A 27,491-nucleotide genomic window follows, 5' to 3' on the forward strand; every position below is an offset into this window, starting at 1 on the left:
ATATATGTAGTCCCTTCAATAGGTTTCACTGATATTTAAAAGAATCATACTGAGGTGTTAACCTTAAAGTCACTAGTAATAGAATCCAGTTGAAGAAAAAAAACCTATTTGATTACAGTGTTCTATGTTCAACTAAGCCCTGCTGTAGGGCTTTTTTTAAATGGTATTTGGCAAAAAGTAAATATTTAACAAATACCATTATTATTAGGATTATGAAGGTAGGTAGATACGAGATCATCAGATTGGATAATTGACCCAGACATATAAATAGTATTGCATACCCCCACCCCTCACAAGACCCCCAAACTAAGAGGGAGAGATTAGGGATGTTTATCCCCATTTTACCGATGAGGTATCTGAGGCAAAAGAAGTTAAATGACTCATCCAGGGTCACGCAGAAGGCAACTGCCAGTGTATATTTGCAGCGGGGCTCAGTGGAAAGAGCACGGGCTTTGGAGTCAGGGCTCATGAGTTCGAATCCCAGCTCTGCCACTTGTCGGCTGTGTGACTGTGGGCAAGTCACTTCACTTCTCTGTGCCTCAGTTCCCTCATCTGTAAAATGGGGATGAAGACTGTGAGCCCCACGTGGGACAACCTGATTCCCCCGTGTCTACCCCAGCGCTGAGAACAGTGCTCGGCACATAGTAAGCGCTTAACAAATATCAACATTATTATTATTATTATATTTATTGCTTTATTGATTTTATTAATGATGCACATTTACTTATGGTTCTATTTATCTATTTTGATGGTAGTGATGCCTGTCTACTTGTTTTGCTCTCTGTCTCCCCCTCTCTCGACTGTGATCCCGTTGTTGGGTAGGGATTGTCTCCATCTGTGGCTGGATTGTACTTCCCAAGCGTTTAGTACAGTGCTCTGCACACGGTAAGTGCTCAATAAATATGAATGAATAAATTAATGAATTCCGGTCTCCCAGGCCTGTGCTCTTTCCCCTAGGCCATGCCGCTCCTCCCTATATCTTTTCCTCAGGGGACTTTTCATTCATTCAATAGTATTTATTGAGCACTTACTATGTGCAGAGCACTGTACTAAACGCTTGGAATGTACAAACCGGTAACAGATAGAGACAGTCCCTGCCCTATGCCGGGCTGACAGTCTAATCGGGGGAGACGGGCAGACAAGAACAATGGCAGTAAATAGAATCAAGGGGAAGAACATCTCATTAAAACAATAGCAAATAAATAGAATCAAGGAGGGACTTCAAAGAGGGACTTCTCCCTCTCTTACAGAATCAGAGGGGAAGAGGGAGGTGGATGGCTCCTTGCAGCTTTCACACTATCCTACTCCCTCCATTCTTGTTTTTTTCTTTTAAAAAAATGGCAAAGTGCTTATTCTGTGCCGGAAACAGTACTAAGTGCCAGGGTAGATACAAGCTAATGAGGTTGGACACAGTCCAGGTCCCACATGGGGCTCGGTTTTTAACCCCATCCAGTTCCGACATGGGGCTCCCAGTTTTAACCCCCATTTTACAACTGAGGCAATTGAGCCCCACTGAGAGCTCACCTCCTCCAGGAGGCCTTCCCACACTGAGCCCTTTTCCTCTGAATGAATGAATGAGGCACAGAGAGGCGAAGGGATTTGCCTAAGATCTCAAAGGAGACGAGTGGCAGAGCTGGGATTGAAATCCAGGTCATTTGACTGCCAGGTCCCTGCTCTTCCCATTAGACTACGCTGCTTCCTCTGAAGCCCATATCCTCCATCTCTACAATCTGCTCTAATTTAGGAATTCACCACTCATCCCGAATGGGAAAGAAGACTAGAAAAGATCTCCCTGAAAATCACCCACCTCACGCAGACACAGCTATTTTTTTTTTCCTTACCGGAGGTTGAGAAGTGAAAAAGCTTTGATGTCTAAAGGGAGAACATTTCCTGCTTGGCCTTTAAGCCCAGTCCTTTCATCTGCTGAGGTGATGGGATTTTGATAGCATTGTGGTTCTCTCATTAAATGAACTGGGAGGTGTCTGTTCCCCCAAATCCACTGCAGTTTGTCTCAGCTGTGACTCAAATAGCCTCCCTGTTCTTGGAGAGGGCCAGGGTTCAAAGGCGAAGGAAATAAACCCCAGTTGAAAATCTGCGGCTACAGGGCCCCTGGAAGCCACAGACTAATAAGAATAATAATGTTGGTATTTGTTAAGCGCTTACTATGTGCCGAGCACTGTTCTAAGCACTGGGGTAGATGCAGGGTAATCGGGTTGTCCCACGTGAGGCTCACAATCTTCATCCCCATTTTACAGATGAGGTACTGAGGCACAGAGAAGTGAAGTGACTTGCCCACAGTCACACAGCTGACAAGTAGCAGAGCCGGGATTCAAACCCATGACCTCTGACTCCCAAGCCCGGGCGCTTTCCACTGAGCCAATAGTCAAGTGACATTGGAGGCCCCTGGATTTATTCACTATAAACCCTCACCAAGCAGGTTTATTTCAGCAGATTTTTTCTTGTTTGGGGTTTATTAAATGGAATTTTAAGCACTTATTATATGCCAGGCACTGTACTAAACACTAGGATAGATATAAGCTAATCAGTTGGACACAGTCCATTTCCCACAGGGGGCTCATAGTATTAATCCTCATTCTACAGATGAGTGAGGCACAGAGAAGTGAAACGACTTGCCCAAGGTCACACAGCAGAGCTGGAATTAGAGCCCCAGTCCTTCTGACTCCCAGATGCACCATCTCACCTCCTCTGTGCCTGTTCCCTCATCTGAAAAATAGGGACTCAACACTTGTTCTCCTGCCCGCTTAGACTGTGAACCCCATGTTGGATGTGATTATCTTATATCTACCTTAGTGCTTAGTACAGTGCTTGGCACATAGTAAATGCTTCATAAATACCACTATTATTAACACTAACAGAAGAAAACCCTCAGCATTTGCCTCCAAATGGAGTCTTGACTTGCCACTATTTAGATTTTTATCATTCAGTTCCTTTGATTTTCTCCTGTCTCCATTTTTTGCCAATTTGCTATTTACCATATTCACTATAAGGTGAGGGAGGGGAACAGAGGAAAACTGTGATGAACTTGAATATTGCAACTTTAGTATGGAATTTGTTGACAGAGTTCAAATTTGGCTTAAGCCAGGTTTCCACATTATTTATGGATTGAACCTTTTATCGTAAATTATACGGATAAATGAGTTAAATATGCACATTAGAGGAGAAAGCAGAAACAATATTTTTCATATTTGAGATATCTCTTCTTTGGAATTGGCAACTTTCTTAACAGATTACAACACACTAGCATTTTTCTTTTGTTTGAAGTAACCATCAATGTCAAAAATGAACCAGAAATGGCACCTCGGCTCGGATAGCCCTGCCTGGAGACCTATCTTCCCGAGACAGTGGAATTGGATGGCATAAAAATGGCTTTATCCCCCTCAAACACGGTGTATTATTTAAGAGGCAAAATCAGGAAAGAGAAGGCATTGGGAGTGGAAACATTTCCAACTATGTTTGAGGTGATGGATATCCCTCTACCGCTCAATGCATTTTGCCAATAGCTAAGAAAACCTAGAATTTGTCATTAGGATTGAATTTATAACCTTACAGCAGGGGTCGGCCATCTTTTGGGGCAGGATCGCCAAAATGATGCCTCAGTAGTTGGGGTGCAAAGAGCCAGTTGTACAATTTAAACACACATGGAAATAGTTGACTTCACCGCAGATCTGGGTTAAAATGGATTTCCACTTTTCAGGGGATGGTTTAAATACTACTTCTCACTCCCACAGAGTCCAATCAGCGATGCCTGGGCCAGATTAACACGTTCTCTGGCATTGAACGCCCTCCCTCCTTATATCCAACAATGACTCTCCTCACCTTCAAAAGCCTTATCGGAGGCCCATCTCCTCCAAGAGGCCTTCCCTGACTAAGCCCTCCTTTCCCCTTCTCCCACTCCCATCTGCGTCACCCTCTCTCCCTTTATTCATCTCCCCCTCCCAGCCCCGCAGCACTTACGTCCATATCTGTAATTATTTATATTCATGTTTGTCTCCCCTTCCAGACTATAAGCTCACTGTGCGCAGGGAATGTGTCTGTTTATTGTTACACCGTACTCTCCCAAGTGCTTAGTACAGTGCTGTGCACCCAGTAAGCGTTCAATAAATACATAACTGTTTTCCAGGGCCCCCAAGTGACATTGTTAGATCACAAAGTGCATGGAGTAACGTGATCACATAGTGGCTTTAAGGCACTTAATCAGCTCGCCCCCTCCTACCTCACCTTTCTACTCTCCTCCAACCCGGCCCGCACACTTCGTTCCTCTAATGCCAACCTTCTCGATCTCGTCTATCTCGCCCCCGCCGACCTCTCGCCCACATCCTGCCTCTGGCCTGGAACGCCCTCCCTTCTCATATCACACAGATAATTGCTCTCCTCCACTTCAAAACCTTATTAAAGGCACACCTCCTCCAAGAAGCCTGCCCTGATTAAGCCCTCCTCTCCTCCCACTCCCTTGTGCGCCCCTCTTACTTGCTCCTTCCTCCATCCTCCTTCCCATCCCCACAGCCCATATGTATGTATCTGTAATATATTTATCTATTTATATTAGTATCTGCCTCCCCCTCTAGGCTGTGAGCTCGTTGTGGGCAGGAATGTGTTGTTGTATTGTACTCTCCCAAGAGCTTAAATTCAGCGCTTAATAAATACGATGGAAGGAATGAATGAACGGGGAACTATCAGGGAGGAGAAAGTGCACAGATGGCTGGCACAAGCAAGAAATTAGTCTCTTCCCCCCTTCCCTTCACCCCAAAATGGTGAGCGGGCAGCATCCCCAGGCCTGGGTCCTGGCAACAGCAGCAGGTGCAGACCCTCTTTACTCTTCCCCCACTGGGCTACAGGGAGATTTCCAGGGACAAGAGGATCCCGCTCTCCCATCTAAACTCGAAGCTTCTTGCCTACCAAATCTCCAAAGCGCTTAGTACAGTGACCTGCACACGGTAAGCACTCAATAAATACAATCCCAGACCAAGACCCGGCCAGTGACAAGAGAGAAAGTAGAGGGGAGCCTGCGTGAAAGGTCCTTAAGACCTGCTCCTGCCCACAGCCTCCCACCTGATTCCTTTTTTTTCTTTCCCAAAATATCTGTTAAGCACTTACTATGTGCCAGGCGTTCGTAGTAAGCTTTGGGGTAGATACAAGCTAATCAGGTTGGACACAGTCCATATCCCACATGGGGCTCACAGTCTTAATCTCTGCCTTATAGATGAGTCACAGAGGGGAAAAAAGAAAATTAATGGTGCTTGTTTCGTGCTTACTATGTGCCAGACGGTGTCCAACCCAATTATCTTGTATCCACTCCTGTACTTAGTACGGTACAAGATAATTGGGCTGGACACGGCCGCGTTCTACCTAGGACTCACAGACTGAATCCCCATTTTGCAGATGAGGGAACTGAGGCCCAACAAGTGAAACGACTCGCCCAAGGTCATACGGCAGACAAGTGGCAAAGTCAGGATTAGAACCTAGGTCTTTCTGACTTCCGGGTTTGTGCTCTGACCACTAGACAACGCAGCTTCTTGCTCCAGATATCTACCCCGCTCCGAGGGAGCCTCTGGGTGTTGCCGACTCCCCCGGCCTCCCTCCCTCCCCGTCCTTGACGGAGGCCCAGTGAAGCCCAAACCACCCTCACTGTCTTTTGGTTAGGTTTTGGGCGGGGGCCTCTCCTTTAATCGCTGTCTTTTTAGTTAGCCCTGAGTGTTGTGGAGTTAGGGCTGGGGGCCTCTCTTTTAATCCAAATCCCCGAGAGGGGGCTGCTTCACATCTCCAGCCCTACTCCCCTCCCCAGCTCAGAGGCACATTCGGTTCCAAGAAGAGCCAGGTATGGCAACCTACAGCTCAGGAACCCCAACAGTCTCCCTTCCTCTAGCTATAAACAAATAAGAAATCAAAACCATATTATTGAAAGACTATATAAAAAAAATCAAGAACGGAGAGAAGCTGCGTGGCTTAGAGGAAGGAGCCCGGGCTTGGGAGTCGGGGGTTGTGGGTTCTAAACCCGGCTCCGTCACTTATCAGCTGTGTGACTTTGGGCAAGTCATTTAACTTCTCTGTGCTTCAGTCCCCTCATCCGTCAAATGGGGATGAAGACCGTGAGCCCCACGTGGGACAACCTGATTACCTTGTATCTACCCCGGTGCTCATAGCCATCATAACAAAACTATCAGTCCTGTGTACCCATTTCTCCCAGAGCAAGTGTTCTCCCTACACACCCTGGGCGGAACACGGCACGGGAATTAGGGAACCTTCTTCCGTCACCGCACTTCTCTTCGAGTTCTCTTTGAAATGATTTTGCATTTCGAGTTGCTCCGGTTTGAGATCACTCACGTTTATTCCCCACAAACCAAAATGACAAATCGACTCTAGTAATGCATCCAATAAATTGCCTTCAAGGACTCTATTACATTTGACAAACTGTCTAAATGTAACTGAACTTCAAATAGAATTTCTACTAATATTTAGGATTATAATGGTGATCAAGATCACTCTGTTAGAAAAAAAATCAAGTTGACAGTTGAGAATTGGAATTCAATGCTACTGACTGAGGGTGACCGATTCTCCGTATGTATTCCTAAAACCACTTTTTTCAAACTTTTCTCTAGTTTGCCTCTGCTCTTAATTCTTGCACATCATTGCTCATGGCTGCTGGCTGACCAAAAAATAAAAAATTCCACTTCCCTCAAGGCAGATTTCTTTCCATGAGGCTTCCGGAAGAGGTATTCACAAGTACTCTGTAACGTGTATATCAGTCACTTGTCAAAAATATTTTTAAACTGTAACAGGATCTCAATGCCTCTGCCAGAATAAGTATGTTAAAATTGTGCCTCAATACAGCTAGGTTTTCAGAATGGTCTTCATTTCCTTCTCTTAAAATAGTGTCCAATTAACATTAGAAGTTTTAGAAGAAAAGATGGCATTATCATCATTACTATTGTTAATAATATCTCCAGCAGTCTTATAGCTGCTCCTGCAGGCATTTTCGTTTTAGTACAACTCATCATCACCTGCTCGACCTTTAAAAATGTGGTGTTGTTTTTTCTGAAGTCACCCAGTTTCCAAGTATGCACTTTCCCTTGTCCCCTAATAGTTATTTCTGAGTGTTCCGGGAAAGAATAAAAGCCTGTTAATGAAAGGTTCAGAGGCAGGACATAAAAAAGAAATGGTCTCTTTGAGGAACAAGATTCAAAAGAAATCAATCTTGGAGTGGAAAGGGGACTAATTACTACCTACAGTGCTGTGCTCAATCACGACCATTGATTGATAAAAGGAAAAGCAGCTTAACTACGCAGTAATGGCTATATCCTCGAAAAGCCAGCCTCCCTTTCGGGGTAGTGAGAAGCACCACTTACGATGACCTCTGTGGACTCATCTGTTAGCTCGCGGTGGGTGGGGAACGTGTCTACAGACTGTTAGATTGGACTCTCCCAAGCGCTTAGTACAGGCTTTGCACACAGAAAGCACTCAATACATACCACTGATTGACTGATGAACTAGGCTCACTTAGAATGAGAGAAGCAGTAGGTGGAAAAATCAGTAAATTAGCCAGGCGGGGTTCCAAGAGGGTAGCCGAATTCACTTTGGGTAAACTTCATGACTGTATGAGACCTATTTCCCCCAATTGTGTAAATTCACGTAATATTCCATCTCTGAGCCTCACAAAACTTAAGTCAGGGTGATCATGGAGTTAGGATTCAGAATTTCGATCCAGTAGCCATCGGGATCCTGAATAAATGCCAGGCCTTTCATTTTTCCTGAAAAAGGAAAACAAAAGGATTGGAGAAGAAAATAAAAAATTATAGTGACGTTGATGGACTCAACTTGCAATATCAAAGTACACGTGCGTGCTTCTACTTCAAATTTAACCTCCCTTATAATTGGATCTGAATTTGCCGATATTTAAATCTGAATTATCTGGAGAAGAGGCTGAGTTGGAACAATTTCCTGAAAATAAACTGACGATGGATTAGCAGCATCTGTGGCTAAACTCTGATTAAGGCCCGTAACTGGCTCCACGAATGGAGAGTTAAACAAAAGAGCCCCAAATGAAGGAGGAGAGTTGCCCGAAGGAGATAACGCCAAGATCCACAGAATGGATTAAAGCAACAGAAACACATCATCAGGCACATCAGTTATATAATCCAAGAGCATTGTAAATAACTGCAGATGATGAATTATTTTACGTTAGTTTTTTTAAAAGGGGGTGCTTATGTAAATATCACATTATTATAGTGTCTTTCTCTCTCCTGCTGCTTACCTCTTGCCTCCAGCCTCCCTCTCCAGGGTCTAGAACTCTCTCCTCCTGAATATGTGATGGATGTGAGCTCTCATCATCATCACAGCTCGCCTGGGATGACGCCTCCAGGAAGTCTTCCTCAAGTATCATCTAACCTTCCCATCCCGTACCCTCTAAACCTGCCAGCGTGACCCTTTAGCACCACCTAAGCCCGTAAATTTATCACAGTCCCCGTAACACTTACAGACATTATAATCATTATTATTATCAGTATGGCATTCCTTAAGCGTTTCCTGTGTGTCAAGCACTGGGGTAGATACAAATTAATCAGATCGGACACGATCCAAGTAGGAGGGAGAACAAAGAATGAATCCCTACTTTCCGACGAGGAGACGGACACAGAAGTGATGGGATTTGCTCACATAACAGGCAACTGGCAGAGGCGGGATTAGAACCCAGGTCTACTAGGCTTTCGTTCTCTTCTGGCCTCTATTAGCCCCCCCATTTCTAACGCGTTTTCGTGTCTGCCTCCCCAGAAAGTTTGTGAGCTTCTTAAGGGCAGAAATCAGGTCGCCTTATTCTTTTATACTCTCCCCAGTGCCTGGTATAGTGATCTGCCCACAGTAGGTCCTCGAGCGCTATTGATGATGCTTATTTTTCACGTGCTCTTCAGCCAAAAGTCACTTTCTACCAGCAGACTAGAGATCTGCCATTGCAGTTCTTAATACTAAATAAATCTGCCATTATCTAAGTCAAGTGACCTTTAATCTTTCCAATCAAGCCGTTCAACACACTTCACAGGTCTAGGGGGAGGAGAAATTTGCACTTTACCCTGCATGTTCAGGGCAGTAAAATTCAACCAACATCAGATGAAAAGAGGGAAAAAAAACAAACCAGGCACAGTGAAAGGGAGGGGGGATGAATAAAAGGGAATCGAAAGGAATCAAGAACAGAAGAGGAAGGGACAAGGGCAAAGAGGGAAAGACTGTGAAAAACACTCAAGTGCGGCGGGAAAGGGACAAGGAAATACAGAGAGGCTAAAGGGGACAAAGCGGTAGAGACACAGAAGAAAACCAACAGAGGGGAAAATAGACTGTAACCTCGCTGTGGGCAGGGAAGGTGTCTACCAACCCTGTTAATGCTGTACTCTCCCAAGAGCTTAGTACAGTGCTCTGCACACAGCGAGCGCTCAGTAAATACCATCGATAAGAGGACAGAGGTAGAGAAACAGGTAAGCGAAGAGGAAAGAAGTACATATGACAACAGAAAAGGCAGGACAGGGAGAGAAACAGTGTGGCTCAGTGGGAAGAGCCCTGGCTTGGGAGTCTGAGGTCATGGGTTCGAATCCCGGCTCTGCCACTTGGCAGCGGTGTGGCCGTGGGCAAGTCGCTTCACTTCTCTGTGCCTCAGTTACCTCATCTGTAAAATGGGGATGAACTGTGAGCCTCACGTGGGCAACCTGATGACCCTGTATCTACCCCAGCGCTTAGAACAGTGCTCTGCACATGGTAAGCGCTTAAATACCAACATTATTATTATAATGATTGGAAAAGAGGAAATGAAGAGAGACGTAGAGAAGGCGCAGGAAAAGTGCAGGGCTCTGCCACTTGTCTGCTGTGTGACCCTGGGCAAGTCACTTCACTTCTCTGTGCCTCAATTACCTCATTTGCAAAATGGGGTTTTAAGACTGTGATGCCCAAGGGGGACATAGATTGTGTTCCAGTTTATCACCTGGCATCACCCCCAGCGGTTAGTACAGTGCCTGGAACATAGCAAATGCTTAACATATACCACAAAAACAAACAAAACCCTCCCCCACAAACAATGCTAATGAATCAGGATCATGGATAAGATTACCGGAGCGTCTGGACAAAAACAGTAACAGAGAGAAAAGACAAACCATCATCTGGTTTCTTCACAAATTTTACTCCAAGGTCCTCAAATCTTTTGCAAGCACTTTGTACGTCAGGAACAGCAATCCCAATGTGACCTACATAACCAGAAAAACAGAGCAATGTATATTTAATCTTGCTACGCTCAAACATTTAGATCACGGTTTTCAAAAGAGCTCATTAATTTGATAGTCTCAAAACTCTGCCAACCCCAACTGCGGACATTCAGATATAACATTTCGAGACTCGAAAACAGTACGTCACCAACGTGTTCACTTAGCCCAGTTTTACATGGAAATAGGCTTTCAGGTATTTTTTAAAATACAAAAACCGTGAAACAATAAAAAAGATTTTGTATAACTAGAACAGGCATCCACTTGCACAGACATGTCAACATACCAAATCCTCGAGGGTCGGAGTTACTGTTGTGGTAAGCCTGATTTTCGTCTTTTTCGGTGCCCCAGTTACTGCAAAAGGAGGGAAACACTTGAGTTTTCTGAGGAGTAAAACGCGCTAAAACCCAGAGAGGAAAAAAAGGCAGCATTTTGGAATCTTTCTCAACTCTTTCATTCATTTGTATTTATCGAGTGCTTACTATGTGCAGAGCACTGTACCAAACGCTCGGGAAGTACAATTTGGCAACAGACAGAGATGATCCCTGCCAAAAAATGGGCTCACAGCCTGGGGGGGGGGACGGGACGGGACGGGACAGACAACAAAACAAAAGAAGTAGACAGGCATCACTACCATCAAAATAGAGACATAGAACCATAGGTAAATGCGCATCATTAATAAAATAAATAGAGCAATAAATATGTACAAATATACAGAAGTGCCGTGGGGCGGGGAAGGGGGTAGAGCAGAGGGAGGGAGTCGGGGCGATGGGGAGGGGAGGAGGAGCAGAGGAAAAGGGAGGGCTCAGTCTGGGAAGGCCTCCTGGAGGAGGTGAGCTCTCAGTAGGGCTTTGAACTGCTGATAATTTAAGTGCATGTCTAAAACCCCTGGTTCACTAATGGCAATTATTCAACTTTCTTTCCAACCTCCATCAATTCTAGCACACGCATAAGCGAGATCGACTCTAGAAGATGCTTAAGTGAGACTGGGGAAGGCCGATGGCCCAAAGGCAGGGGAGAAGGTGTCAAGGAGAAAGACAGAGGACATTTCAAAAGAGCTTACGAAGGGGATATTGTACAAAAGGGCCTTCAGGTCGCTGTTCGGTTCCTTTCGGTGCCTGGACAAAATGGAATAAGGGCTTGCATTTCGGTGCGATTCACTCGTAATAGGAAACTCAATCTCCTGGGGAAGAGTTGTGAGAGACGGGAACTCGTGACTGAGGAAAGATCAATCGGCGGTATTTTTTGAGTGCTTACTGTGTGAGCGCTGGCGAGAGTCGAAGAAGGTAAGCAGAGAAAACTTTTCTGATGTGAAAAAGGGCTTTCTGGAATGGATTAGGTTCTCGTTAGGGGCCGGGAACACGTCTTTTAATTCTCTTGCACTAAACTCTTCCAAGTCCTTAGTACCGGGCTCCGCACATAGCGTGGTTTAGAGGACGGAGCACGGGCCTGCCCGCTGAGATCTCATGGTTTAGAGGCAATATCTACATCTTTCCATAATTGATGAATTTCACAGTTAGTGTTACGAGGTCAAAATGAAGCATTTCTCCACTTAAGTAGGAGAGAAGTACCAGAGAGAAAATGCCAACTATTAAAAAAGTCAAAACGCATACTCACTGGGTTAACTCAAGCGTTGCTTTCCTGGAAAAAGTCCATGCCGTTCGCTCATTTTTGTCTTTGGGGATCTCGTTTTTATCCTCAAATGCCAGAAAATAAAGCGAAAACTTCATAGTGGGAAAATCAAATTTCTGGAGAAGTCTAAAATAAAAGCATAATTGTCAGGATGAATCGGTATTTACGCTCAACGCTTCAAAATTCCTAAGACCAGGTCATTTTTGCACAGGTGCTTCCGAAAGAAAACTAAATCCTCTTATTTTACGAGATGCACGGAGAAATGATTACACAAGAAACATGGAGAAGTGAAATTCCAGGGAAAAGTGCATATCTGGTTAATAATTCAGTGAAATAAAATCCCAAATATTTGAAATCTAAACCTGAATTTTTTAAATCCCAAAATCGCCCCACCAATTTCAAAACGGAAAAATCAGCAATATAAATACCCGCCAGTACTTTATCGGCAATAAAGGGAACGTCACATGGATCGAGTGAATAGATTTAAACTAAAACTTTCCATTAACACGAGTGCCTTGATATCCGGTATTCAGAGATGCAGTGGCTCCAATTTTGGAGACACCAAGGAATCCGGATACCTCAGAAGTGTTCTTTCCCGTACTCACTTTTTGCGGATGGACTAGAAAGTATGTTTCGATCTGGCTGTTGACCATTAATTCCCGATAGCCCCGGCGTTTATCCTCCCCGCCCCAACACCCCGACATGCCTGATCTTGCCTCTTCAGTCACATGAGCAATTACTAACCGCTGCTCTGAAAGGACTGATTAATTGCTAGGGAGCCAGGTTAACGAAAAGCTACTTAAAATCTGCGTCTGCGAAAAACAGCAAGAAAGTGACCCATTGAGTGTTCACTAACGTCATTCCGAGAACTCTCGTGTAGAAATCCAGCGATTTCTTCGGATCCTTTATTCTTAACATTGTCTGCTGCAAGAGGAAATCCTTCAGAAACACACAAAAACAAAAGTCGTTTAGATTTGCACCTTCCCTTTTGCAGAACAGCACAACAGTGGCGATTTCTGCAATTAGAGAACTGAACTAAGCGCTTGGGGGAGTTCGACGGAAGAGGGTCGGTTATCCACCTCTACCACCCGTAATGATAACGTCGGTATTTGCTAAGCGCTTACTAGGTGCAGAGCACTGTTCTAAGCGCTGGGGGAGATACGGGGTCATCAGGCTGTCCCTCGTGAGGCTCCCAGTCTTCATCCCCATTTGACGGATGAGGTCACTGAGGCCCCGAAGTGACTTGCCCACAGTCACCCATTATAATAATAAATGTTGGTATTTGTTGAGAAGCAGCATGGCTCAGTGGCAAGAGCCCGGGCTTGGGAGTCCGAGGTCACGGGTTCGAATCCCGGCTCCGCCACTTGTCAGTTGTGTGACTGTGGGCAAGTCACTTCGCTTCTCTGGGCCTCAGTTACCTCATCTGTCAAATGGGGATGAAGACTGTGAGCCCCACGTGGGACAACCTGATGACCCTGTATCTACCCCGGCGCTTAGCACAGTGCTCTGCACATGGTAAGCGCTTAACAAATACCAACCATGAAGCAGCGTGGCTCAGTGGAAAGAGCACGGGCTTGGGAGTCAGAGGTCATGGGTTCGAACCCCGGCCCTGCCACTTGTCAGTTGTGTGACTTTGGGCCGGTCACTTCACTTCTCGGTGCCTCAGTTCCCTCATCTGGAAAATGGGGATGAAGACTGGGAGCCCCACGTGGGACCACCTGATTCCCCTTAGCACAGGGCTCTGCACACCGTAAGCGCTTAACAAATACCAACATTATTATTAAGCGCTTACGGTGTGCAGAGCCCTGTGCTAAGCGCTGGGGGAGATGCAGGGTCATCGGGTGGTCCCAGGTGAGGCTCCCAGTCTTCATCCCCATTTGACAGATGAGGTCACTGAGGCCCAGAAGTGACCTGCCCACAGTCACCCCTAATAATAATGAATGTTGGTATTTGTTAAGCGCTTACTGTGTGCAGAGCACTGTTGTAAGCGCTGGGGGAGATGCAGGTGACTTGCCCACAATCACCCGGCTGGCAAGGGGCAGGGGCGGGATTCGAACCCATGACCTCGGACTCCCGGGCTTGTTCCACGGCGCCACGCCAATGATGATCAGTATTAAAGTGATGACGATTATTAACGGGGGCCTCCGTCCGTACCTTGGTGCTGGGGTCGGGGTCGGAGCAGAGGGCGAAGGCGGCGGCGTCGGAGAGGCCCCGCACCTCCCCGTCCCGCTCCTGCCGGGGCAGGTCCTGCGGAGCCGCCGCCGTCGCCATGACTGAGCACGCCTCGGCCCGCTCCGAGGCCGAAGGCCGCAACGCGCAGGCGCGCTGCCCCCGCCCCGCCCCCTCGGGGAGTCTCGGCCAATGGCAGGCGAGGGATGGCTCCCAGGCCCCGCCCCTTGCGCGCCTGCCAGCCAATCGCGGGCCGGAGAAGCGTCCCGGGCCCCGCCCCCGTCAGAGCTCGGAGAGGGGCGGGGCGCTCTCCCCCGAGGCCCCGCCCTTTTTGCGCCTCGTAGCCAATCGCGGACGAGGGAGGTGTCCCAGGCCCCGCCCCCAACAGGCCCCTGGGGGGACGCTCTTCAGCCATGCCCCGCCCCTTTCATGCCGCCTAGCCAATCGCAGGCCAGAGAAGCGCCCCAGGTCCCGCCCCCAGCAGGCCCCATTGGGGGCGATCTCCACCGATGCCCCGCCTCTTTTGTGCCGCGTAGCCAATCGCGGGCGAGAGAAGCGTCCCAGGCCCCGCCCCCAGCACGCCTCATAAGGGGGAAAAAAAACTCCGGCGATGCCCCGCCCCTTTTCTGCCGCGTAGCCAATCGCGGGCGAGAGAGCGACGCAGGCCCCGCCCCCAGCAGCTTCGGTAGAGGGGCGGGGGCGCGCTCATCGATGCCCCGCCCCCTTTGTGACTTCTAGCCAATCGCGGGCGAGAGAAACGTTCCAGGCCCCGCCCCCATCAGCTATTGGAGGTGCGGGGCGCTCCCCCGAGGCCCCGCCCCTTTCGTGCCGCGTAGCCAATCGCGGGCGAGAGAAGCGCCCCAGGCCCCGCCCCCAACAGCTGAAGCCGTTTTAAGGAACCCCGCCCCCCAGCGGCTGAGGCCGTTTTTAGGCCCCTCCCCCGGGGGTCGGTCGGTGCGGACCCTCTGTAGCTTGGAGCGATTCAAACTCAACTTTTAGGGCAGAAGCGCATTAAATGAGAAAATAAGCTTCCCCCCCCCCCCCCCCCCATATTCCTGCGCGCTCTTCTGCTTCAAGTCACACAGCAGGTAAGTGGTGGAGTAAGGGTTGCATTAAATGCCATCGATTGGATGGATTGGAACCCAGGTCCTCTGACTCCCAGGCTCACGCCTTCTTATTAGTAATAATAATTCTAGTATTCGTTAAGCGCTTCCTGTGGGCCAAGCACTGTGCTGAGCGCTGGGGTAGATAGAGGGCAATCGGGCTGCCCCACGTGGGGTTCACCAATCTTAGTCACAGTCGCAACTGTAAAATGGGCACGAAGACAGTGAGCCCCACGTGGGACAACCCGATGACCTCAGTATGCTTCCCAGCGCTCAGCACGGTGCTTGGCCCATAGGAAGCGCTTAAATGCCATTATTATTGGGTACAGAGAAGTGGAATGACCCGTCCAAGGTCAACAGTTCTGATTGTTAATGGCCCCACTGTCCTCTCCCAAGCGTTGAGCACGTAGTAAGCGCCCAATGAAGGCCAGTGGTTGAGGCTGCTGGGAGAGAGGGCCGTGGGACGGAGCGCCACGCGGAGGTTCGGGTGAGGGGGCGGGGCCGTGGGTGGTGGGCGGGCGAAGGGTGGGGAGGGGCGCAGGACGCGTGCTGATTGGCGGAGAGAGGGGTGGGGCGCGTGCTGATTGGCGGAGAAAAGTGTGGGACGCGTGCTGATTGGCGGAGAGAGGGGTGGGGCGCGTGCTGATTGGCGGAGAGGGAGCGTGGCGAAGGGTGGGGCGCGTGCTGATTGGTAGAGAGAGGGCGTGGCGAAAGGGGGGGCGAGGTGTGGGGCGCCTGCTGATGGGCGGAGAAAGGTGTGGGGCGCGTGCTGATTGGCGGAGAGAGAGGGCGTGGCGAAAGGTGGGGCGCGGTGTGGGGCGCCTGCTGATTGGCGGCGAGAGGGTTGGGGCGCGTGCCGATTGGCTGACCGAGGGGGGCGTGGTGATGGGATGGGGCGCGTGCTGATTGGCGGAGAAAGGTGTGGGGTGCGTGCTGATTGGCGGCGAGAGGGAGCGTGGCGGCCCCGCCCCAACGGTCGACGGTCCGCGTGCCAGGCTCGTTACCAGCCCGACTTCGCCCCTCCGAGGACACAACGCTTCCCGACAAAGTAGGAGGTGATGGGGGGGGGGGGGGACACACCACCACAATCATCATCATAATAATTATTATCATATAATTATAATATCACGATTACATTATATGGTATTACATATACAATGTTACAGTATATAGTGTATGCATATCATTATATATGAAAATATGATATAATGTTTACTATCATTATCGTTTGTGATTATATTCATAATTATTTAATATCATACTGATATTATATTACTGGTATTCGTTAAGCGCTTACTGTGTGCCAGACACTGCTGTGAGCGCTGGGGTGGAGAAGCGGCGTGGGGCCGTGGAAAGGGCCCGGCCTGGGGAGTCAGAGGTCGTGGGTTCTAATCCCGCCTCCGCCACTTGCCGGCCGGGTGACCGGGGACCAGTCACTTCACTTCTCTGGGCCTCATTCATTCATTCATTCATTCAATAGTATTTACTGAGCGCTTACTATGTGCAGAGCACTGTACTAAGCGCTTGGGATGAACAAGTCGGCAACAGATAGAGACGGTCCCTGCCGTTCGAGGGGCTCACGGTCTCGTCGGGGGAGACGGACAGACGAGGACGATGGCGATAAATAGAGTCGAGGGGAAGAACGTCTCGTAAAAACCGATGGCCACGAAATAGAATCGAGGCGATGTACAATTCATTAACAAAATAAATAGGGTCATGGAAATATATACAGTTGAGTTGAGTTGAGCTGAGTGACCTCATCTATAAAATGGGGGTGAAAACCTGATCACCTCGTATCCCCCAGTGCTTAGAACAGTGCTTTGCGCGTAATAAGCGCTTAACGAATACCACAATTTATTTAATTTAGATTGGAGGCACCCGGCTCACTGGAAAGAGCCCGGGCTTGGAAGTCAGAGGTCGTGGGTTCGACTTCCGGCTCTGCCACTCGTCAGCTGGGTGACTGTGGGCGAGTCACTTCACTTCTCTGGGCCTCAGTTCCCTCATCTTTAAAATGGGGATTAACCGTAAGCCTCACGTGGGACGACCTGATGACCCTGGATCTCCCCCAGCGCTTAGAACGGCGCTCGGCGCGTAGTGAGCGCTTAACAGATACCGACGTTAATCATTAATCACTAAATGCTTGGAAAGTACAGTTCGGCAACAGACGGAGACAATCCCTGCCCGACGACGGGCTCACGGTCTAGAAGGGGGAGACGGACCACAGAACATGTAGTCAGGCATCAGTACCGTCAAAAGAGATAAATACAATCGTAGATATATATACACATGATTAATAAAATAGAGTAATAGATAATATATACGAATATACTCCGAGTAAGCGCTGGGGTAGACACAAGCTAATCAGGTTGGACAGAGTCCCCGTCCCAAATGGGACTCACGGCGTTAATCCCCATTTTACAGATGAAGGGATCGAGGCCCAGAGAAGTGAAGCGACTCTTCCGAGGTCACACCGGAGACGGGTGGCGGGGCCGGGATTCGAACCCAGGTCCTCCGACTCCCTTCGTGCAGAGGGGAGGCCCTCGATAAATACCTCTTCTCCCTCGGGGCTCTGCACAGGGGAAATAGTGTAGCTTAGTGGATAGAGCAGGGGCCCGAAAGCCAGAGGGACCTGGGTTCTGATCCCCGCTCCTCAACTTGTCTCCGTAGCACAGCGCTCCACACACAGTAAGCACCCAATATATAATGATAACGTTGGTGTCCGTTAAGCGCTTACTACGTGCAAAGCACTAAGCGCTGGGGGATACGAGGTGATCAGGCTGTCCCACGTGGGGCTCACGGTTTTCATCCCCCTTTCACAGATGAGGTCACCGAGGCACAGGGAAGTGAAGCGACTTGCCCGAAGTCACCCAGCTGACAAGCGGCGGGGCCGGGACTCGAACCCATGACCTCTGACTCCCAAGCCCGGGCTCTTTCCACCGAGCCACGCCATGCCAATGATTGACTCTTGGGAGCTTCTTCGCGGCCCTTCGGGACAGAAGCCGCACCCCCTAGCTTTAATTATATTGTACCCTCCCGAGCGCTTAGTACGGGGCTCTGCACCCAGTAAGCTCTCAATAAATACGATTGTTATTATCATTTAGCGTGGAAAATGTGGCGTGGCCTAGAGGATGGAGCACGGATCTAGGAATCGGAAGGACCTGGCTTCTCATTCCGCCTCCGCCGCTTGTCTGCCGTGTGACCTTGGGCAGGTCACTTAACCTCCGTGTACCTCAGTGACTTCATCTGTAAAATGGGAATTAAGGCCGTGAGCCCTGTGGGGGCCATCGACTGTGTCCAACCTCGTTAGCTTGTATCCTTCTCAGGGCTCAATCGAGTGCCCGGCACACAGTAAATGCGTGTGGTATTTGTTAATGATGTTGGTATTTGTTCAGCGCTCACTGTGTGCCGAGCACCGTTCTAAGCGCTGGGGGAGATACAGAGTAATCAGGTTGTCCCACGTGAGGCTCGCAGTCTTCATCCCCATTCTACAGATGAGGCACAGAGAAGAAGAATAATAATAACGATGGTATTTGTTAAGCGCTTACTGTGTGCCGAGCACCGTTCTAAGCGCTGGGGGAGATGCAGGGTGATCGGGTCGTCCCGCGGGAGGCTCACGGTTAATCCCCATTTTGCAGATGAGGGGACTGAGGCACAGGAGAAGTGAAGTGACTTGCCCACGGTCACACAGCTGACAAGTTAAACACTGTGTGCCTGGCACTGTACTAAACGCAGAGGTGGATACAAGCGGAGTTGGACACAGCCCCTCTCCCAGCGGGGCTCCCAGTCCCAATCCCCGTTTTACGGTCGGGGTAACCGAGGCCCAGAGAAGCGCGGTGACTTGCCTGAGGTCACCCGGCAGACGAGTGGCCGAGCCGGATTAGAACCCGTGACCGCCTGACCGCCGCCAGGTCAGGCCTCGTCTCCGCTACGCTATACGGTAGGTGCGTTAAAGCGATTCCCGAATGGACGTTTCACCAGCCGTTTCGCAACCGCAGGCGGGAGATTTAAGGCCCTCCGCAAGCGGAGGGCGGAAAGATGAGCACCGAGGAGGATCCCGGTGTCCCGCCGCCCCCAGAGGATGCTCCTCCGGAAGATGCCCCTGCCCCTCCTCCGGAAGACGCTCCGCCCCCGCCCGCGGAGGATGCTCCGCCGCCTCCTCCAGAAGACGCTCCCGCCCCTCCCTCGGAGGACGCCGGGCCTACCGCTCCCGAAGCTGCGGCCCCGGCCCCCCCCGAGGAACCTGGCCCCGTTCCTCGAGAAGATATGTTCCCCCTCCTTCCGGAGAACGAAATTTTAGAAACGGGCCGGGTTCGGCAGAAGACCTCCCTCCGGACCCCGCCGTCGGGCTCGGCTCTAGACAGCGGGCCGGTGACGTACACCCGAAGGATGTCCAAGTTTCGCCGGAGCACAAGTGGCGTCCAGGCGTTACAGGAAACGCTGAAAGAGAAACAGGTTGGCGGGGGGGATGAATCCGGGTATCCAGAGAGGGGCCTAAATGGGGGTCTCAGAACGGAAGTACCCAGGGCGTCGGGCAGGAGGAGGGGGGCAGCAGCAGGGGCAGCAGAGACTCCCCCGCTTCCCGGCTCGGCAGGCCGGGGGGCATCGCCCTCGACGATGTCCTCACGGCTCTCTGTCCGGGGCGGGCGGCCGTAACCAGTCCACCTCACCCCTTGGAGCCCGGGAAGGGCGACACGATACCGTCGGGCATCTCGTATGGGGTCAGTGAAACGGCACGGAGGAGAAGCGCGAGAGCCCCGTCGCTTTCGTGTAATTGTAAGACCGATGAGCATCAGCGTGTTAAATAGGAAGGATCGACTTATCGATCAGCGGAGCGCTTAGGGAAGGTAGCACGCTATGAACGGTGCTTAGAACAGTGCTCTGCACACAGTAAGCACTTATTATTATCATTACGAACACCCAGAGCGCAAGACTCTTGGGAGAGTCCAGTATAACGGAGTCGGTGGACGCGTTTCCCCGTCCTCAGAGAGCTTACGGTCTTTATCGGTTTAAATGGAAATTTGGGGGCAGATGATTTTACCCGCTTGAAAACCCCTAACCCCGTTGTTGTTGTTGTTGTTGTTGTTTTATTATTTTAGGCACGATACAGAGAAGCGAGGGAAGGTCGCAAAATGAAAATCGAAGCCGCATATAAACACGTGTTCGACATTCTCGGAGAAAAACTCGGTGTGGATTCGGGAACCGTCGAGGAGATGATTTTGGATTGCCCTTCGGTCAGTTTGGTTTCATGCGGTTGTACCTACTTGTACTAGAAAAAATTCAGGGGCGGGGGCTGGGTGTGGTGGGGAGAGACGGAAGGGAGATGCGGGGAAATGGGGAAAAAGTTTAAGAAGTTATGGCGGAGGGGGTTTATCGATCGGATCCGTAAATGATGATCGACTGAGTGCTCCCCGTGTGCCGAGGACCGTGCTGAGCACCCCGGAAAATATTGTAAAATCGAGCTCTTAATGAAAGCCATCAATGGGTCGAGTGAAAGACACGGAGGAACCTCCGGTCTAGTGGGAGACGGACGTTAAAATAAATTACAGGTAGGGGAAGCGGCAGAGCCGAAGGACGGTATTCGTGAGTGCTGTGGAGATGGAGTGAGTATCGGAAGCAGCGGGAAGGGTCGAGTAGAGGCAGGTTTACCCATCATTAGCCAGAGATGCCCTGTGGAGATCCATCGGTGGTATTTATTGAGCGCTTACTGTGTGCAGAGCATTGGGTGCTCGGGAGAGCACGATACAGCAGAGTTGGTAGACACGTTCTCTGCCCACAGTGAGCTTCCAATATAGAGGGGATGGTGTGCCGGTTGGATTTCCGGGGTTAAGGAGTCAGCCCTGCCTTACTGCGGATGGTGGCAGATATTCAGGTGGGCTCACGCCTGTTCCCCCGAGGCCTGGCTTCAGGGCCTTGGCAGCTGCCCCCGTTGCCCTCGGAGCCACCAGGCGCCTGCGTGAGGAGCAAATCCATCAGTCCCGTGACTGCTGGTCCTACTTCAGCCCCGCTCCGGCCGCGGTGAGATGCATGGTACAGGAGGGCCTTGCTGCCTCCCTGCAATCCATCCCCTTGCCCCCTCCTACCTCACCTCGCTGCTTTCCTACTTCAACCCAGCCCGCGCGCTTTGCTCCTCTAATACCAACCTTATCGCCGTACCTCCATCTCGTCTGTCTCGCGGCCGACCTCTCGCCCCCATCCCGCCTCGGGCCTGGAACGCCCTGCTCTTCCGATCCGACAGTCATTCTCCCCCTTTTCAAAGACTCGTTTGAAGGCACATCTGTCTCCTCCAAGAGGCCTTCCCTGATTAGGCTTTTATTTTCTCCTCTCCCACTCCTTTCTGCCTCACCCTGACTTCCTCCCTTTATTTATCCCCCCGCCAACCCCGTGTCATTTGTGTATATATCCGTAATTTATTTACATTAATGTCTGTCTCCCCTTCTAGACTGTAAACTCACTTTGGGCCGGGAATGTGTCTGTTTATCATTACATTGTTCTCTCCCGAGCGCTTAGTTCAGCGCTCTGCACACGGAAAGCACTCAAGAGATACCACTGCGTGAATGAATGAAGGGAGCATAGAGCTGGGTGGTTTGGCGAAGGCATTTCTCTACCACCTTCCAAGAGTCGCCACGGGGGGAGTGGGGTGTGAAGGGGAAAACCTTTATCACCTTTCTTCTTTTTCTTTAATTTTTTTAACGGTATTTGTCACACTCTGGACCAGACACCGTTCTGAGCTCTGGGTTTGATACCAGCTAATCAGGTCGGACACAGTCCCCTTCCCTCGTGGTCGTCAGCCCCGTTTTATAGATGAGGTCACTGAGGCCCGGAGAGGTGAAGTGACTTGCCCAGGGTCACCCAGCAGACAAGTGACAGAGCTGGGCTTAGAACCCAGGTCCTTCTTACCTCCAGACTCGTACCCTATCCACTGGGCCAGGCTACTTTCCTCACAGTACGGATTTGAGACGGAGAGAGGTAATCCCCCTCGTCGTTCCGAACTTTTCTAAAGGTGGAATTGAGGGGGTCCCAGTGACGAGCAGACCAATCTGCCATGGCCCCACCTAAGCGCCGGATGCATTTTTGGGGCAACTGGCACAAGAAGCATCAGGATTGGCAAATGTGCAGTTGGGAAAGAACGATCTATTCACATTAATGTCCGTCTCACCCTTCGGATTATCAATTTGTTGTGGGCAGGGCACTCTCTTGTAGTCTACTCTCGCAAGCACTTAGTACAGTGCTCTGCACCGAGTATGTGCTCAATAAATACCATCGATGACAATGACTATTGGTTGGGGATTGTTTTTTAAAGCACGCCTTCATACAGAAGATATTTCAGTGGCAATAAAATTGAAAGCCAAAGAGATACAGGTGGGGGAAAATCAAAGCAAGAAGCTAGTAATCAGTGGTGTCTGTCGCACTTACTGTGTGAAGAGGTCTAAACTAAGCCCTTGAGAGAATATAATACAACAAGAGTTGGGAGATAAGTTCCCTGCCCACAAGGGGCTTAGTATAATATAATATTAACGTAATATAATATGAATGCAATAATAAGGAGTCATGTGAGTTTTCAGAGTCTTAGAGCAGGTTGAAAGCACAGCCCAAAGTAGAATCCAGATCCCTAGATTAAAGTTGATTCCCTGAATGTAGTGTTCTCTAATACACTTTTCTCTTCGATTTAATAGCTGGATGCCTTAGTTGATTTCTTTGCCAAAGATGGTAGCAAAACTCTGAAATTTTTCTATCAAGAAGGTGATATACCCGGAGTAGGTAAGGAGTCTCATAATAATGTATTATGTTTAAATTTTGCACCTAAAGTCAAAATTAGTATTTTCCCGAACTCCTAGGGAACAGGAAGTTTTCCCTGTTTCGCTTCGGTCACCCGAATTCCTGAAGACGGCCTTACTAAATTTTTACCATAGAAACGAAACGTACGTATGGAGAACTTATATTTTCAGCTCAAAGGATATTTAAGCCTTGTCCTTTTTCCCCGAAAGCACTCAGTAACCGTAGAGTGACTTACTGGCGCCGTGGCACTTTTGAAAGGTTTGGCTGTTGCCCCGTTGAAGGCAGGACACTTTGTGTGTGAAACTGTGTTCAGATGGAGGAACTGCTTATCGGTCAAAAACAGGATGATTTGCTTTCTAAAGCAAAGGAGTCCGTTTTTGTCTGCTTTCTGGCCATTGTCGGGTGGATAAGGATAGTCAATCCACTGATCGTATTTACTGAACGCTTACTGGGTGCAGAGCGCTGTACTAAGCTCTCGGGAGAGTACGGTGTACGTAACAGAGTTGGTAGACACATTCTACCAACTGCCTAGCCTGAAACCTTGTGGCATTTTGTTTCTTTGCTTAGGCCTCCCCTCCCTCCACCACCTGCCCTTTTACTCGGCTGATAAGGTTCTTATGTGGCTGTTGACCTGAAGAAGCAGATGGAAATCCATCTGGCTTTTTGAGTAGATAGTATGTAGTAGAGAAGTGTTACAGCCTAGTGAGAAACAGCATGGCCTAGTGGAGTGAGCACGGGCCTAGAAGTCGGAAGGACTTGGCTTCTGATCCCGGTTCCGCCACTTGACTGCCGTGTGACCTTGGGCAAGTCGCTTCACTTCTCTGAGCCTCAGTTCCCTCATCTGTAAAATGGGGGTTGAGGCTGTGAGCCCCGTGCGGGACGGGGACTGTGTCCGACCGATCTGCTTGGCTCCACCCGAGCGCATAGAACGGTGCCTGGCCCGTAGTAAGCACTTAACTACAATTATTACCGTTATTATTATTAATATTATTAATAAAAATCTGGTGAGCACCGACCTTACGTTGGCTGAAAATAGCAGCGGGTGAATCCCCAAAGAGCTAATAATAATAATGTTGATGTGTGTTAAGCGCTTACTGTGTGCAGAGCACTGTTCTAAGCGCCGGGGTAGATACAGGGTGATCAGGTTGTCCCACGTGAGGCTCACGGTTAATCCCCGTTTTACAGATGAGGTAACTGAGGCACAGAGAAGCGAAGTGACTCGCCCACAGTCACACAGCTGCCATGTGGCAGAGCTGGGATTCGAACCCATGACCTCTGACTCCCAAGCCCGGGCTCTTTCCACTAAGCCACGCCGCTTCTCTAAAAAGCCAAGACATCGTAAGAAAATCTGAGGAAAAGCGTGAATCCATTAAGACAGTGTCTGACGGAACCGGTCGCAAGTGCCGGAAAACATTCGATCGTATTTATTGAGCGCTTACCGTGCGCAGAGCACTGTATCAAGCTCTTGGGGACTGCCGGGTAACACTGTAGCAGAGCTAGTAGACACAGTCCCTGCTGGTAATGAGTTTACAGTCCAGCGGGGAGACAGGAATATGAATACGTAAATTGTGGGTAGAAAAATGGGAGAGGGAGTCGGGGGAAAGGGGACTTAATCGGAGAAGGCCTCTTGGGAGAGATGTGACCTTTAATGAGGCTTTGAAGATGGGGAGCGTCGTGGTGTGGAATTTATGGAAGGGGAAGGAATTCCAGGCTAGAGGTAGGATGTGGGTGAGGGGTTTGGCGGCAAGAGAGACAAAACTGAGGTGCAGTGAGTGCGTTGGCGTGAGAGGAGCGAAGCGTAAAGGCCGGGAGTGTAGCGGGAGAGGAGGGAGGTGAGTTAGGAGGGGGCAAGGTGTTCGAGGGCTTTAAAGCCGTTGGTGAGGAGCCTCTGTCCGACGTGGAGGTGGACGGGCAACCGCTGGGAGGTTCTCGAGGAGCGGGGCGACACGGACCGAACGCCTCCGTAGAAAAACGACGCGGGCCGCGGACTGAGGGATGGTCTGAACCGCTGTGACGGCTGGGAAGGCGGGAACCGTCGTCTGTGGAAACGCTGACAACTGCTAGTGAACCGTGGTGCCTGTAAAATCTCAGCTGGGACTCGTCTTTAGCGCATTCAGTCGGTCACCCGGTGTCGTATGTGAATTTTATTTTCAGAATGTGGTCGGATAATTGCGGGAGCAAAAGGATCCAAAATTATGAGGCTCTTTGTAGAAACGGCACCAGAAGGCGTCAAAGGACTGTGTTTGTTCTTCGTTCGCTGTCGGAACGATATTTCTATAAATCTCAAAAACGTTCACGAGGTAGGTTTCCTCGATATGTTTTCTAACGATAAATTTGAAATATTTGCCGTCCACTTTTCCTTCCTCTGCACTCCCTTGCTGTAGCTCTTCCGGTAGCCCTGAAGTGGATTTCAAACGTTTTCTTGCTCATGCTCAGAGTATGATGTAAAATGGACTATTTAAAACTCAGACTACTGGTTCATTAATAATAATAATAATGGTAATTACGGTACTTGTTAAGCGCTCACGATGTGCCAAGCACTGTTCAGAGTGCTGGGGTAGATACAAGTGAATCAGGTTGGACCCTGGGACTCACCGTCTTAACCCCCATTTTACAGATGAGGTAACTGAGGCACAGAGAAGTCAAGTGACATGCGCAAGGACACACGGGGGACCCGTGGAAGATCCGGGATTAGAAAACTCAGGTCCTTCTGACCCCCAGGCCCGTGTTGATTATAATGCTTCGGAATTGTAGACGTTTGAGATACATTTTTTCAGTAGATATCACGCGCTGGATTTAATTCCCAAATGGCTAAGACTCACTAGGGAAAAGCTCTTCCTGAGATGAGCAGAGACATTTGGGAAGGCAGCGCGTCTGCTAGTAGAGGTGACTCATTGGCCAAAACTCAAAGATGTGATCTTGTTGGAAGGAGGCGGGAGAGTTGAAGGCAGAGTACAGATACACTATCGTAGGAGGGTCTGAGCTGGGATGTAGCAGGTGGAAGAAAAGAACCAATCAGTCGTATTTATTGAGGGCTTATGATGTGCAGAGCACTGTATTAAGTGCTTGGGAGAATACAATACAACAATTAGCAGACACGTTCCATGCCTGTATCGAGCTCACAGTCTTGAGGCGGAGCTATTAATATTAATGGCAAGATAAGGAGACAGCTGGTGAAGAACCTAGAATCTAATCAATCAGTGGTACTTAATGATAATAATGATAATGTTGGTATTTGTTAAGCGCTTACTGTGTGCAGAGCACCGTTCTAAGCGCTGGGTCAGATGCAGGGTAATCAGGTTGTCCCACGTGAAGCTCACAGGCTTCATCCCCGTTTTACAGATGAGGTAACTGAGGCCCAGAGAAGTTAAGTGACTTGCCCACAGTCACACAGCTGACGAGCACTTACTACGTGCAGAACGTTGTACTAAGCGCTTGTGAGAGGACAGTACAACAGAATCAGCGGATACGTTCCCTGTCCGTAACGAGTTTAAAGTCTAGAGGTGTAATGGTCTGGAGTTTTACGGTGGACGCAGGGAGAGATGGGTAGCCATTTTGGGCCCTTGAGGAGGGAAGTAATGTGCTGGGAATGGGATTTTAGGAAGGTGATCGGAGCAGCAGAGCATGAACTGGGAGGAAAAGGGGAGAGGCAGGGAGGCACGTAGAGGGCTAGTACAGATGGGAGGCGTCCAGGGCTTGAATCCACTGGAGCTGAAAGAATGGAGAGGAAGGCGCAGATCCTGGAAATTGTGTGGAGGAGAAAGCTGGCAGGATTTGGAGACATAATAAGTCTTCAGTCGGATGCTTTCTCAGGACTTTACCTGAGCAGAGCAGCGTACTAAGCACTGGGAGACTGCAGTGCAACAGAGAAGGTAGCCGGGTTCCCTGCCCACGGAAGGCTCACAGTCTAGAGAGGGAGGTGACATTAAACTACATTACGGATATGGACGTAAGTGCTGTTGGGCTGAGAATGAGGTTAATAGGTCCAGATCCGGGGCTTAATAGGTCCAGATTCGAGTACATAGATGATGCGGCCCTGGAGTTCCATTATCCCCAGGAGGAGGATTGATATCCAGCATTAAAATAGCATTTTCTAGTAAAATGATCCGAGGCGTAAGAGAAAGTACGGACCTTTGCTGAAAGAGCAGGCGTGTGGTGGATTTAGGTGTAGCCGTTTACGATCTAGGTTTCCTCGTTTATGAGTCCGCTACCATTTTCCTCATTACCGTGGATTATAAACATTCTCCTGGGCATTGTACCGATAAAATTTCACCAGTCTATTTGAAAATATTTTTCTTTGGATGCAATTTGTTAGCCTACCTAATAATATTGCCATATTACTTTCACAGGAAATACTATTTACTGTCCTAGATGCCTCTGATGGGCTTTTACGTGGAATAAGAAATATGTTGGCCAACATCTTTCTACCGGCGATCCTTGCGACAAATAACTGGGGTGCTTTAAACCAATCCAAACAGGGAGAAGTTGAGAAACGTATTTTCACTGAGACCATTAACAGATATCTTTCATTTTTAGACGGTAAGAACCGGATCAAAGT

General features: G+C 49.3%; 2 protein-coding genes across 4 annotated transcripts in view; one reads left to right on the forward strand and one right to left on the reverse strand.

The window, feature by feature from the left end:
* Positions 1–6,322: 6,322 nt before the first annotated feature.
* On the reverse strand, positions 6,323–14,178 carry GLO1 (glyoxalase I). Its single transcript, XM_001507579.6, has 6 exons — positions 14,040–14,178; positions 12,742–12,824; positions 11,871–12,011; positions 10,540–10,607; positions 10,149–10,238; positions 6,323–7,766 (listed from the first exon to the last, which is right to left on the reverse strand). Exons 1-6 carry the CDS (start codon positions 14,154–14,156, stop codon positions 7,678–7,680), a joined length of 588 nt encoding a protein of 195 aa, XP_001507629.1. The 5' UTR covers positions 14,157–14,178; the 3' UTR covers positions 6,323–7,677.
* A 4,980-nt stretch (positions 14,179–19,158) lies between these two features.
* Positions 19,159–27,491, forward strand: part of DNAH8 (dynein axonemal heavy chain 8) — a 168,971-nt gene continuing 160,638 nt past the window's right edge. For all 3 annotated transcript variants that reach the window (XM_029047258.2, XM_029047260.2, XM_029047259.2), the window contains exons 1-5: positions 19,159–19,609; positions 20,254–20,388; positions 22,831–22,915; positions 25,088–25,233; positions 27,283–27,472. In XM_029047258.2, the coding sequence (XP_028903091.1) occupies positions 19,193–19,609; positions 20,254–20,388; positions 22,831–22,915; positions 25,088–25,233; positions 27,283–27,472 (973 nt within the window). In that variant the 5' untranslated portion in view covers positions 19,159–19,192. The remainder of the gene's footprint in view (positions 19,610–20,253; positions 20,389–22,830; positions 22,916–25,087; positions 25,234–27,282; positions 27,473–27,491) is intronic.

Source organism: Ornithorhynchus anatinus, chromosome 19 (assembly GCF_004115215.2).
Source record: "Ornithorhynchus anatinus isolate Pmale09 chromosome 19, mOrnAna1.pri.v4, whole genome shotgun sequence".
Classification (NCBI taxonomy): Eukaryota; Metazoa; Chordata; class Mammalia; order Monotremata; family Ornithorhynchidae; genus Ornithorhynchus; species Ornithorhynchus anatinus.

Excerpts from the sequence above, each read along its gene's own strand:
- GLO1 (XM_001507579.6), bottom strand. The coding sequence starts at position 14,156 with ATGGCGACGGCGGCGGCTCCGCAGGACCTGCCCCGGCAGGAGCGGGAC. Across the intron at positions 12,825-14,039 it reads ACCCCGACCCCAGCACCAAG|GATTTCCTCTTGCAGCAGAC; the intron begins GTACGGACGGAG and ends GTGTTTCTGAAG. Across the intron at positions 10,239-10,539 it reads CTCCGACCCTCGAGGATTTG|GTCACATTGGGATTGCTGTT; the intron begins GTATGTTGACAT and ends CTGGTTATGTAG.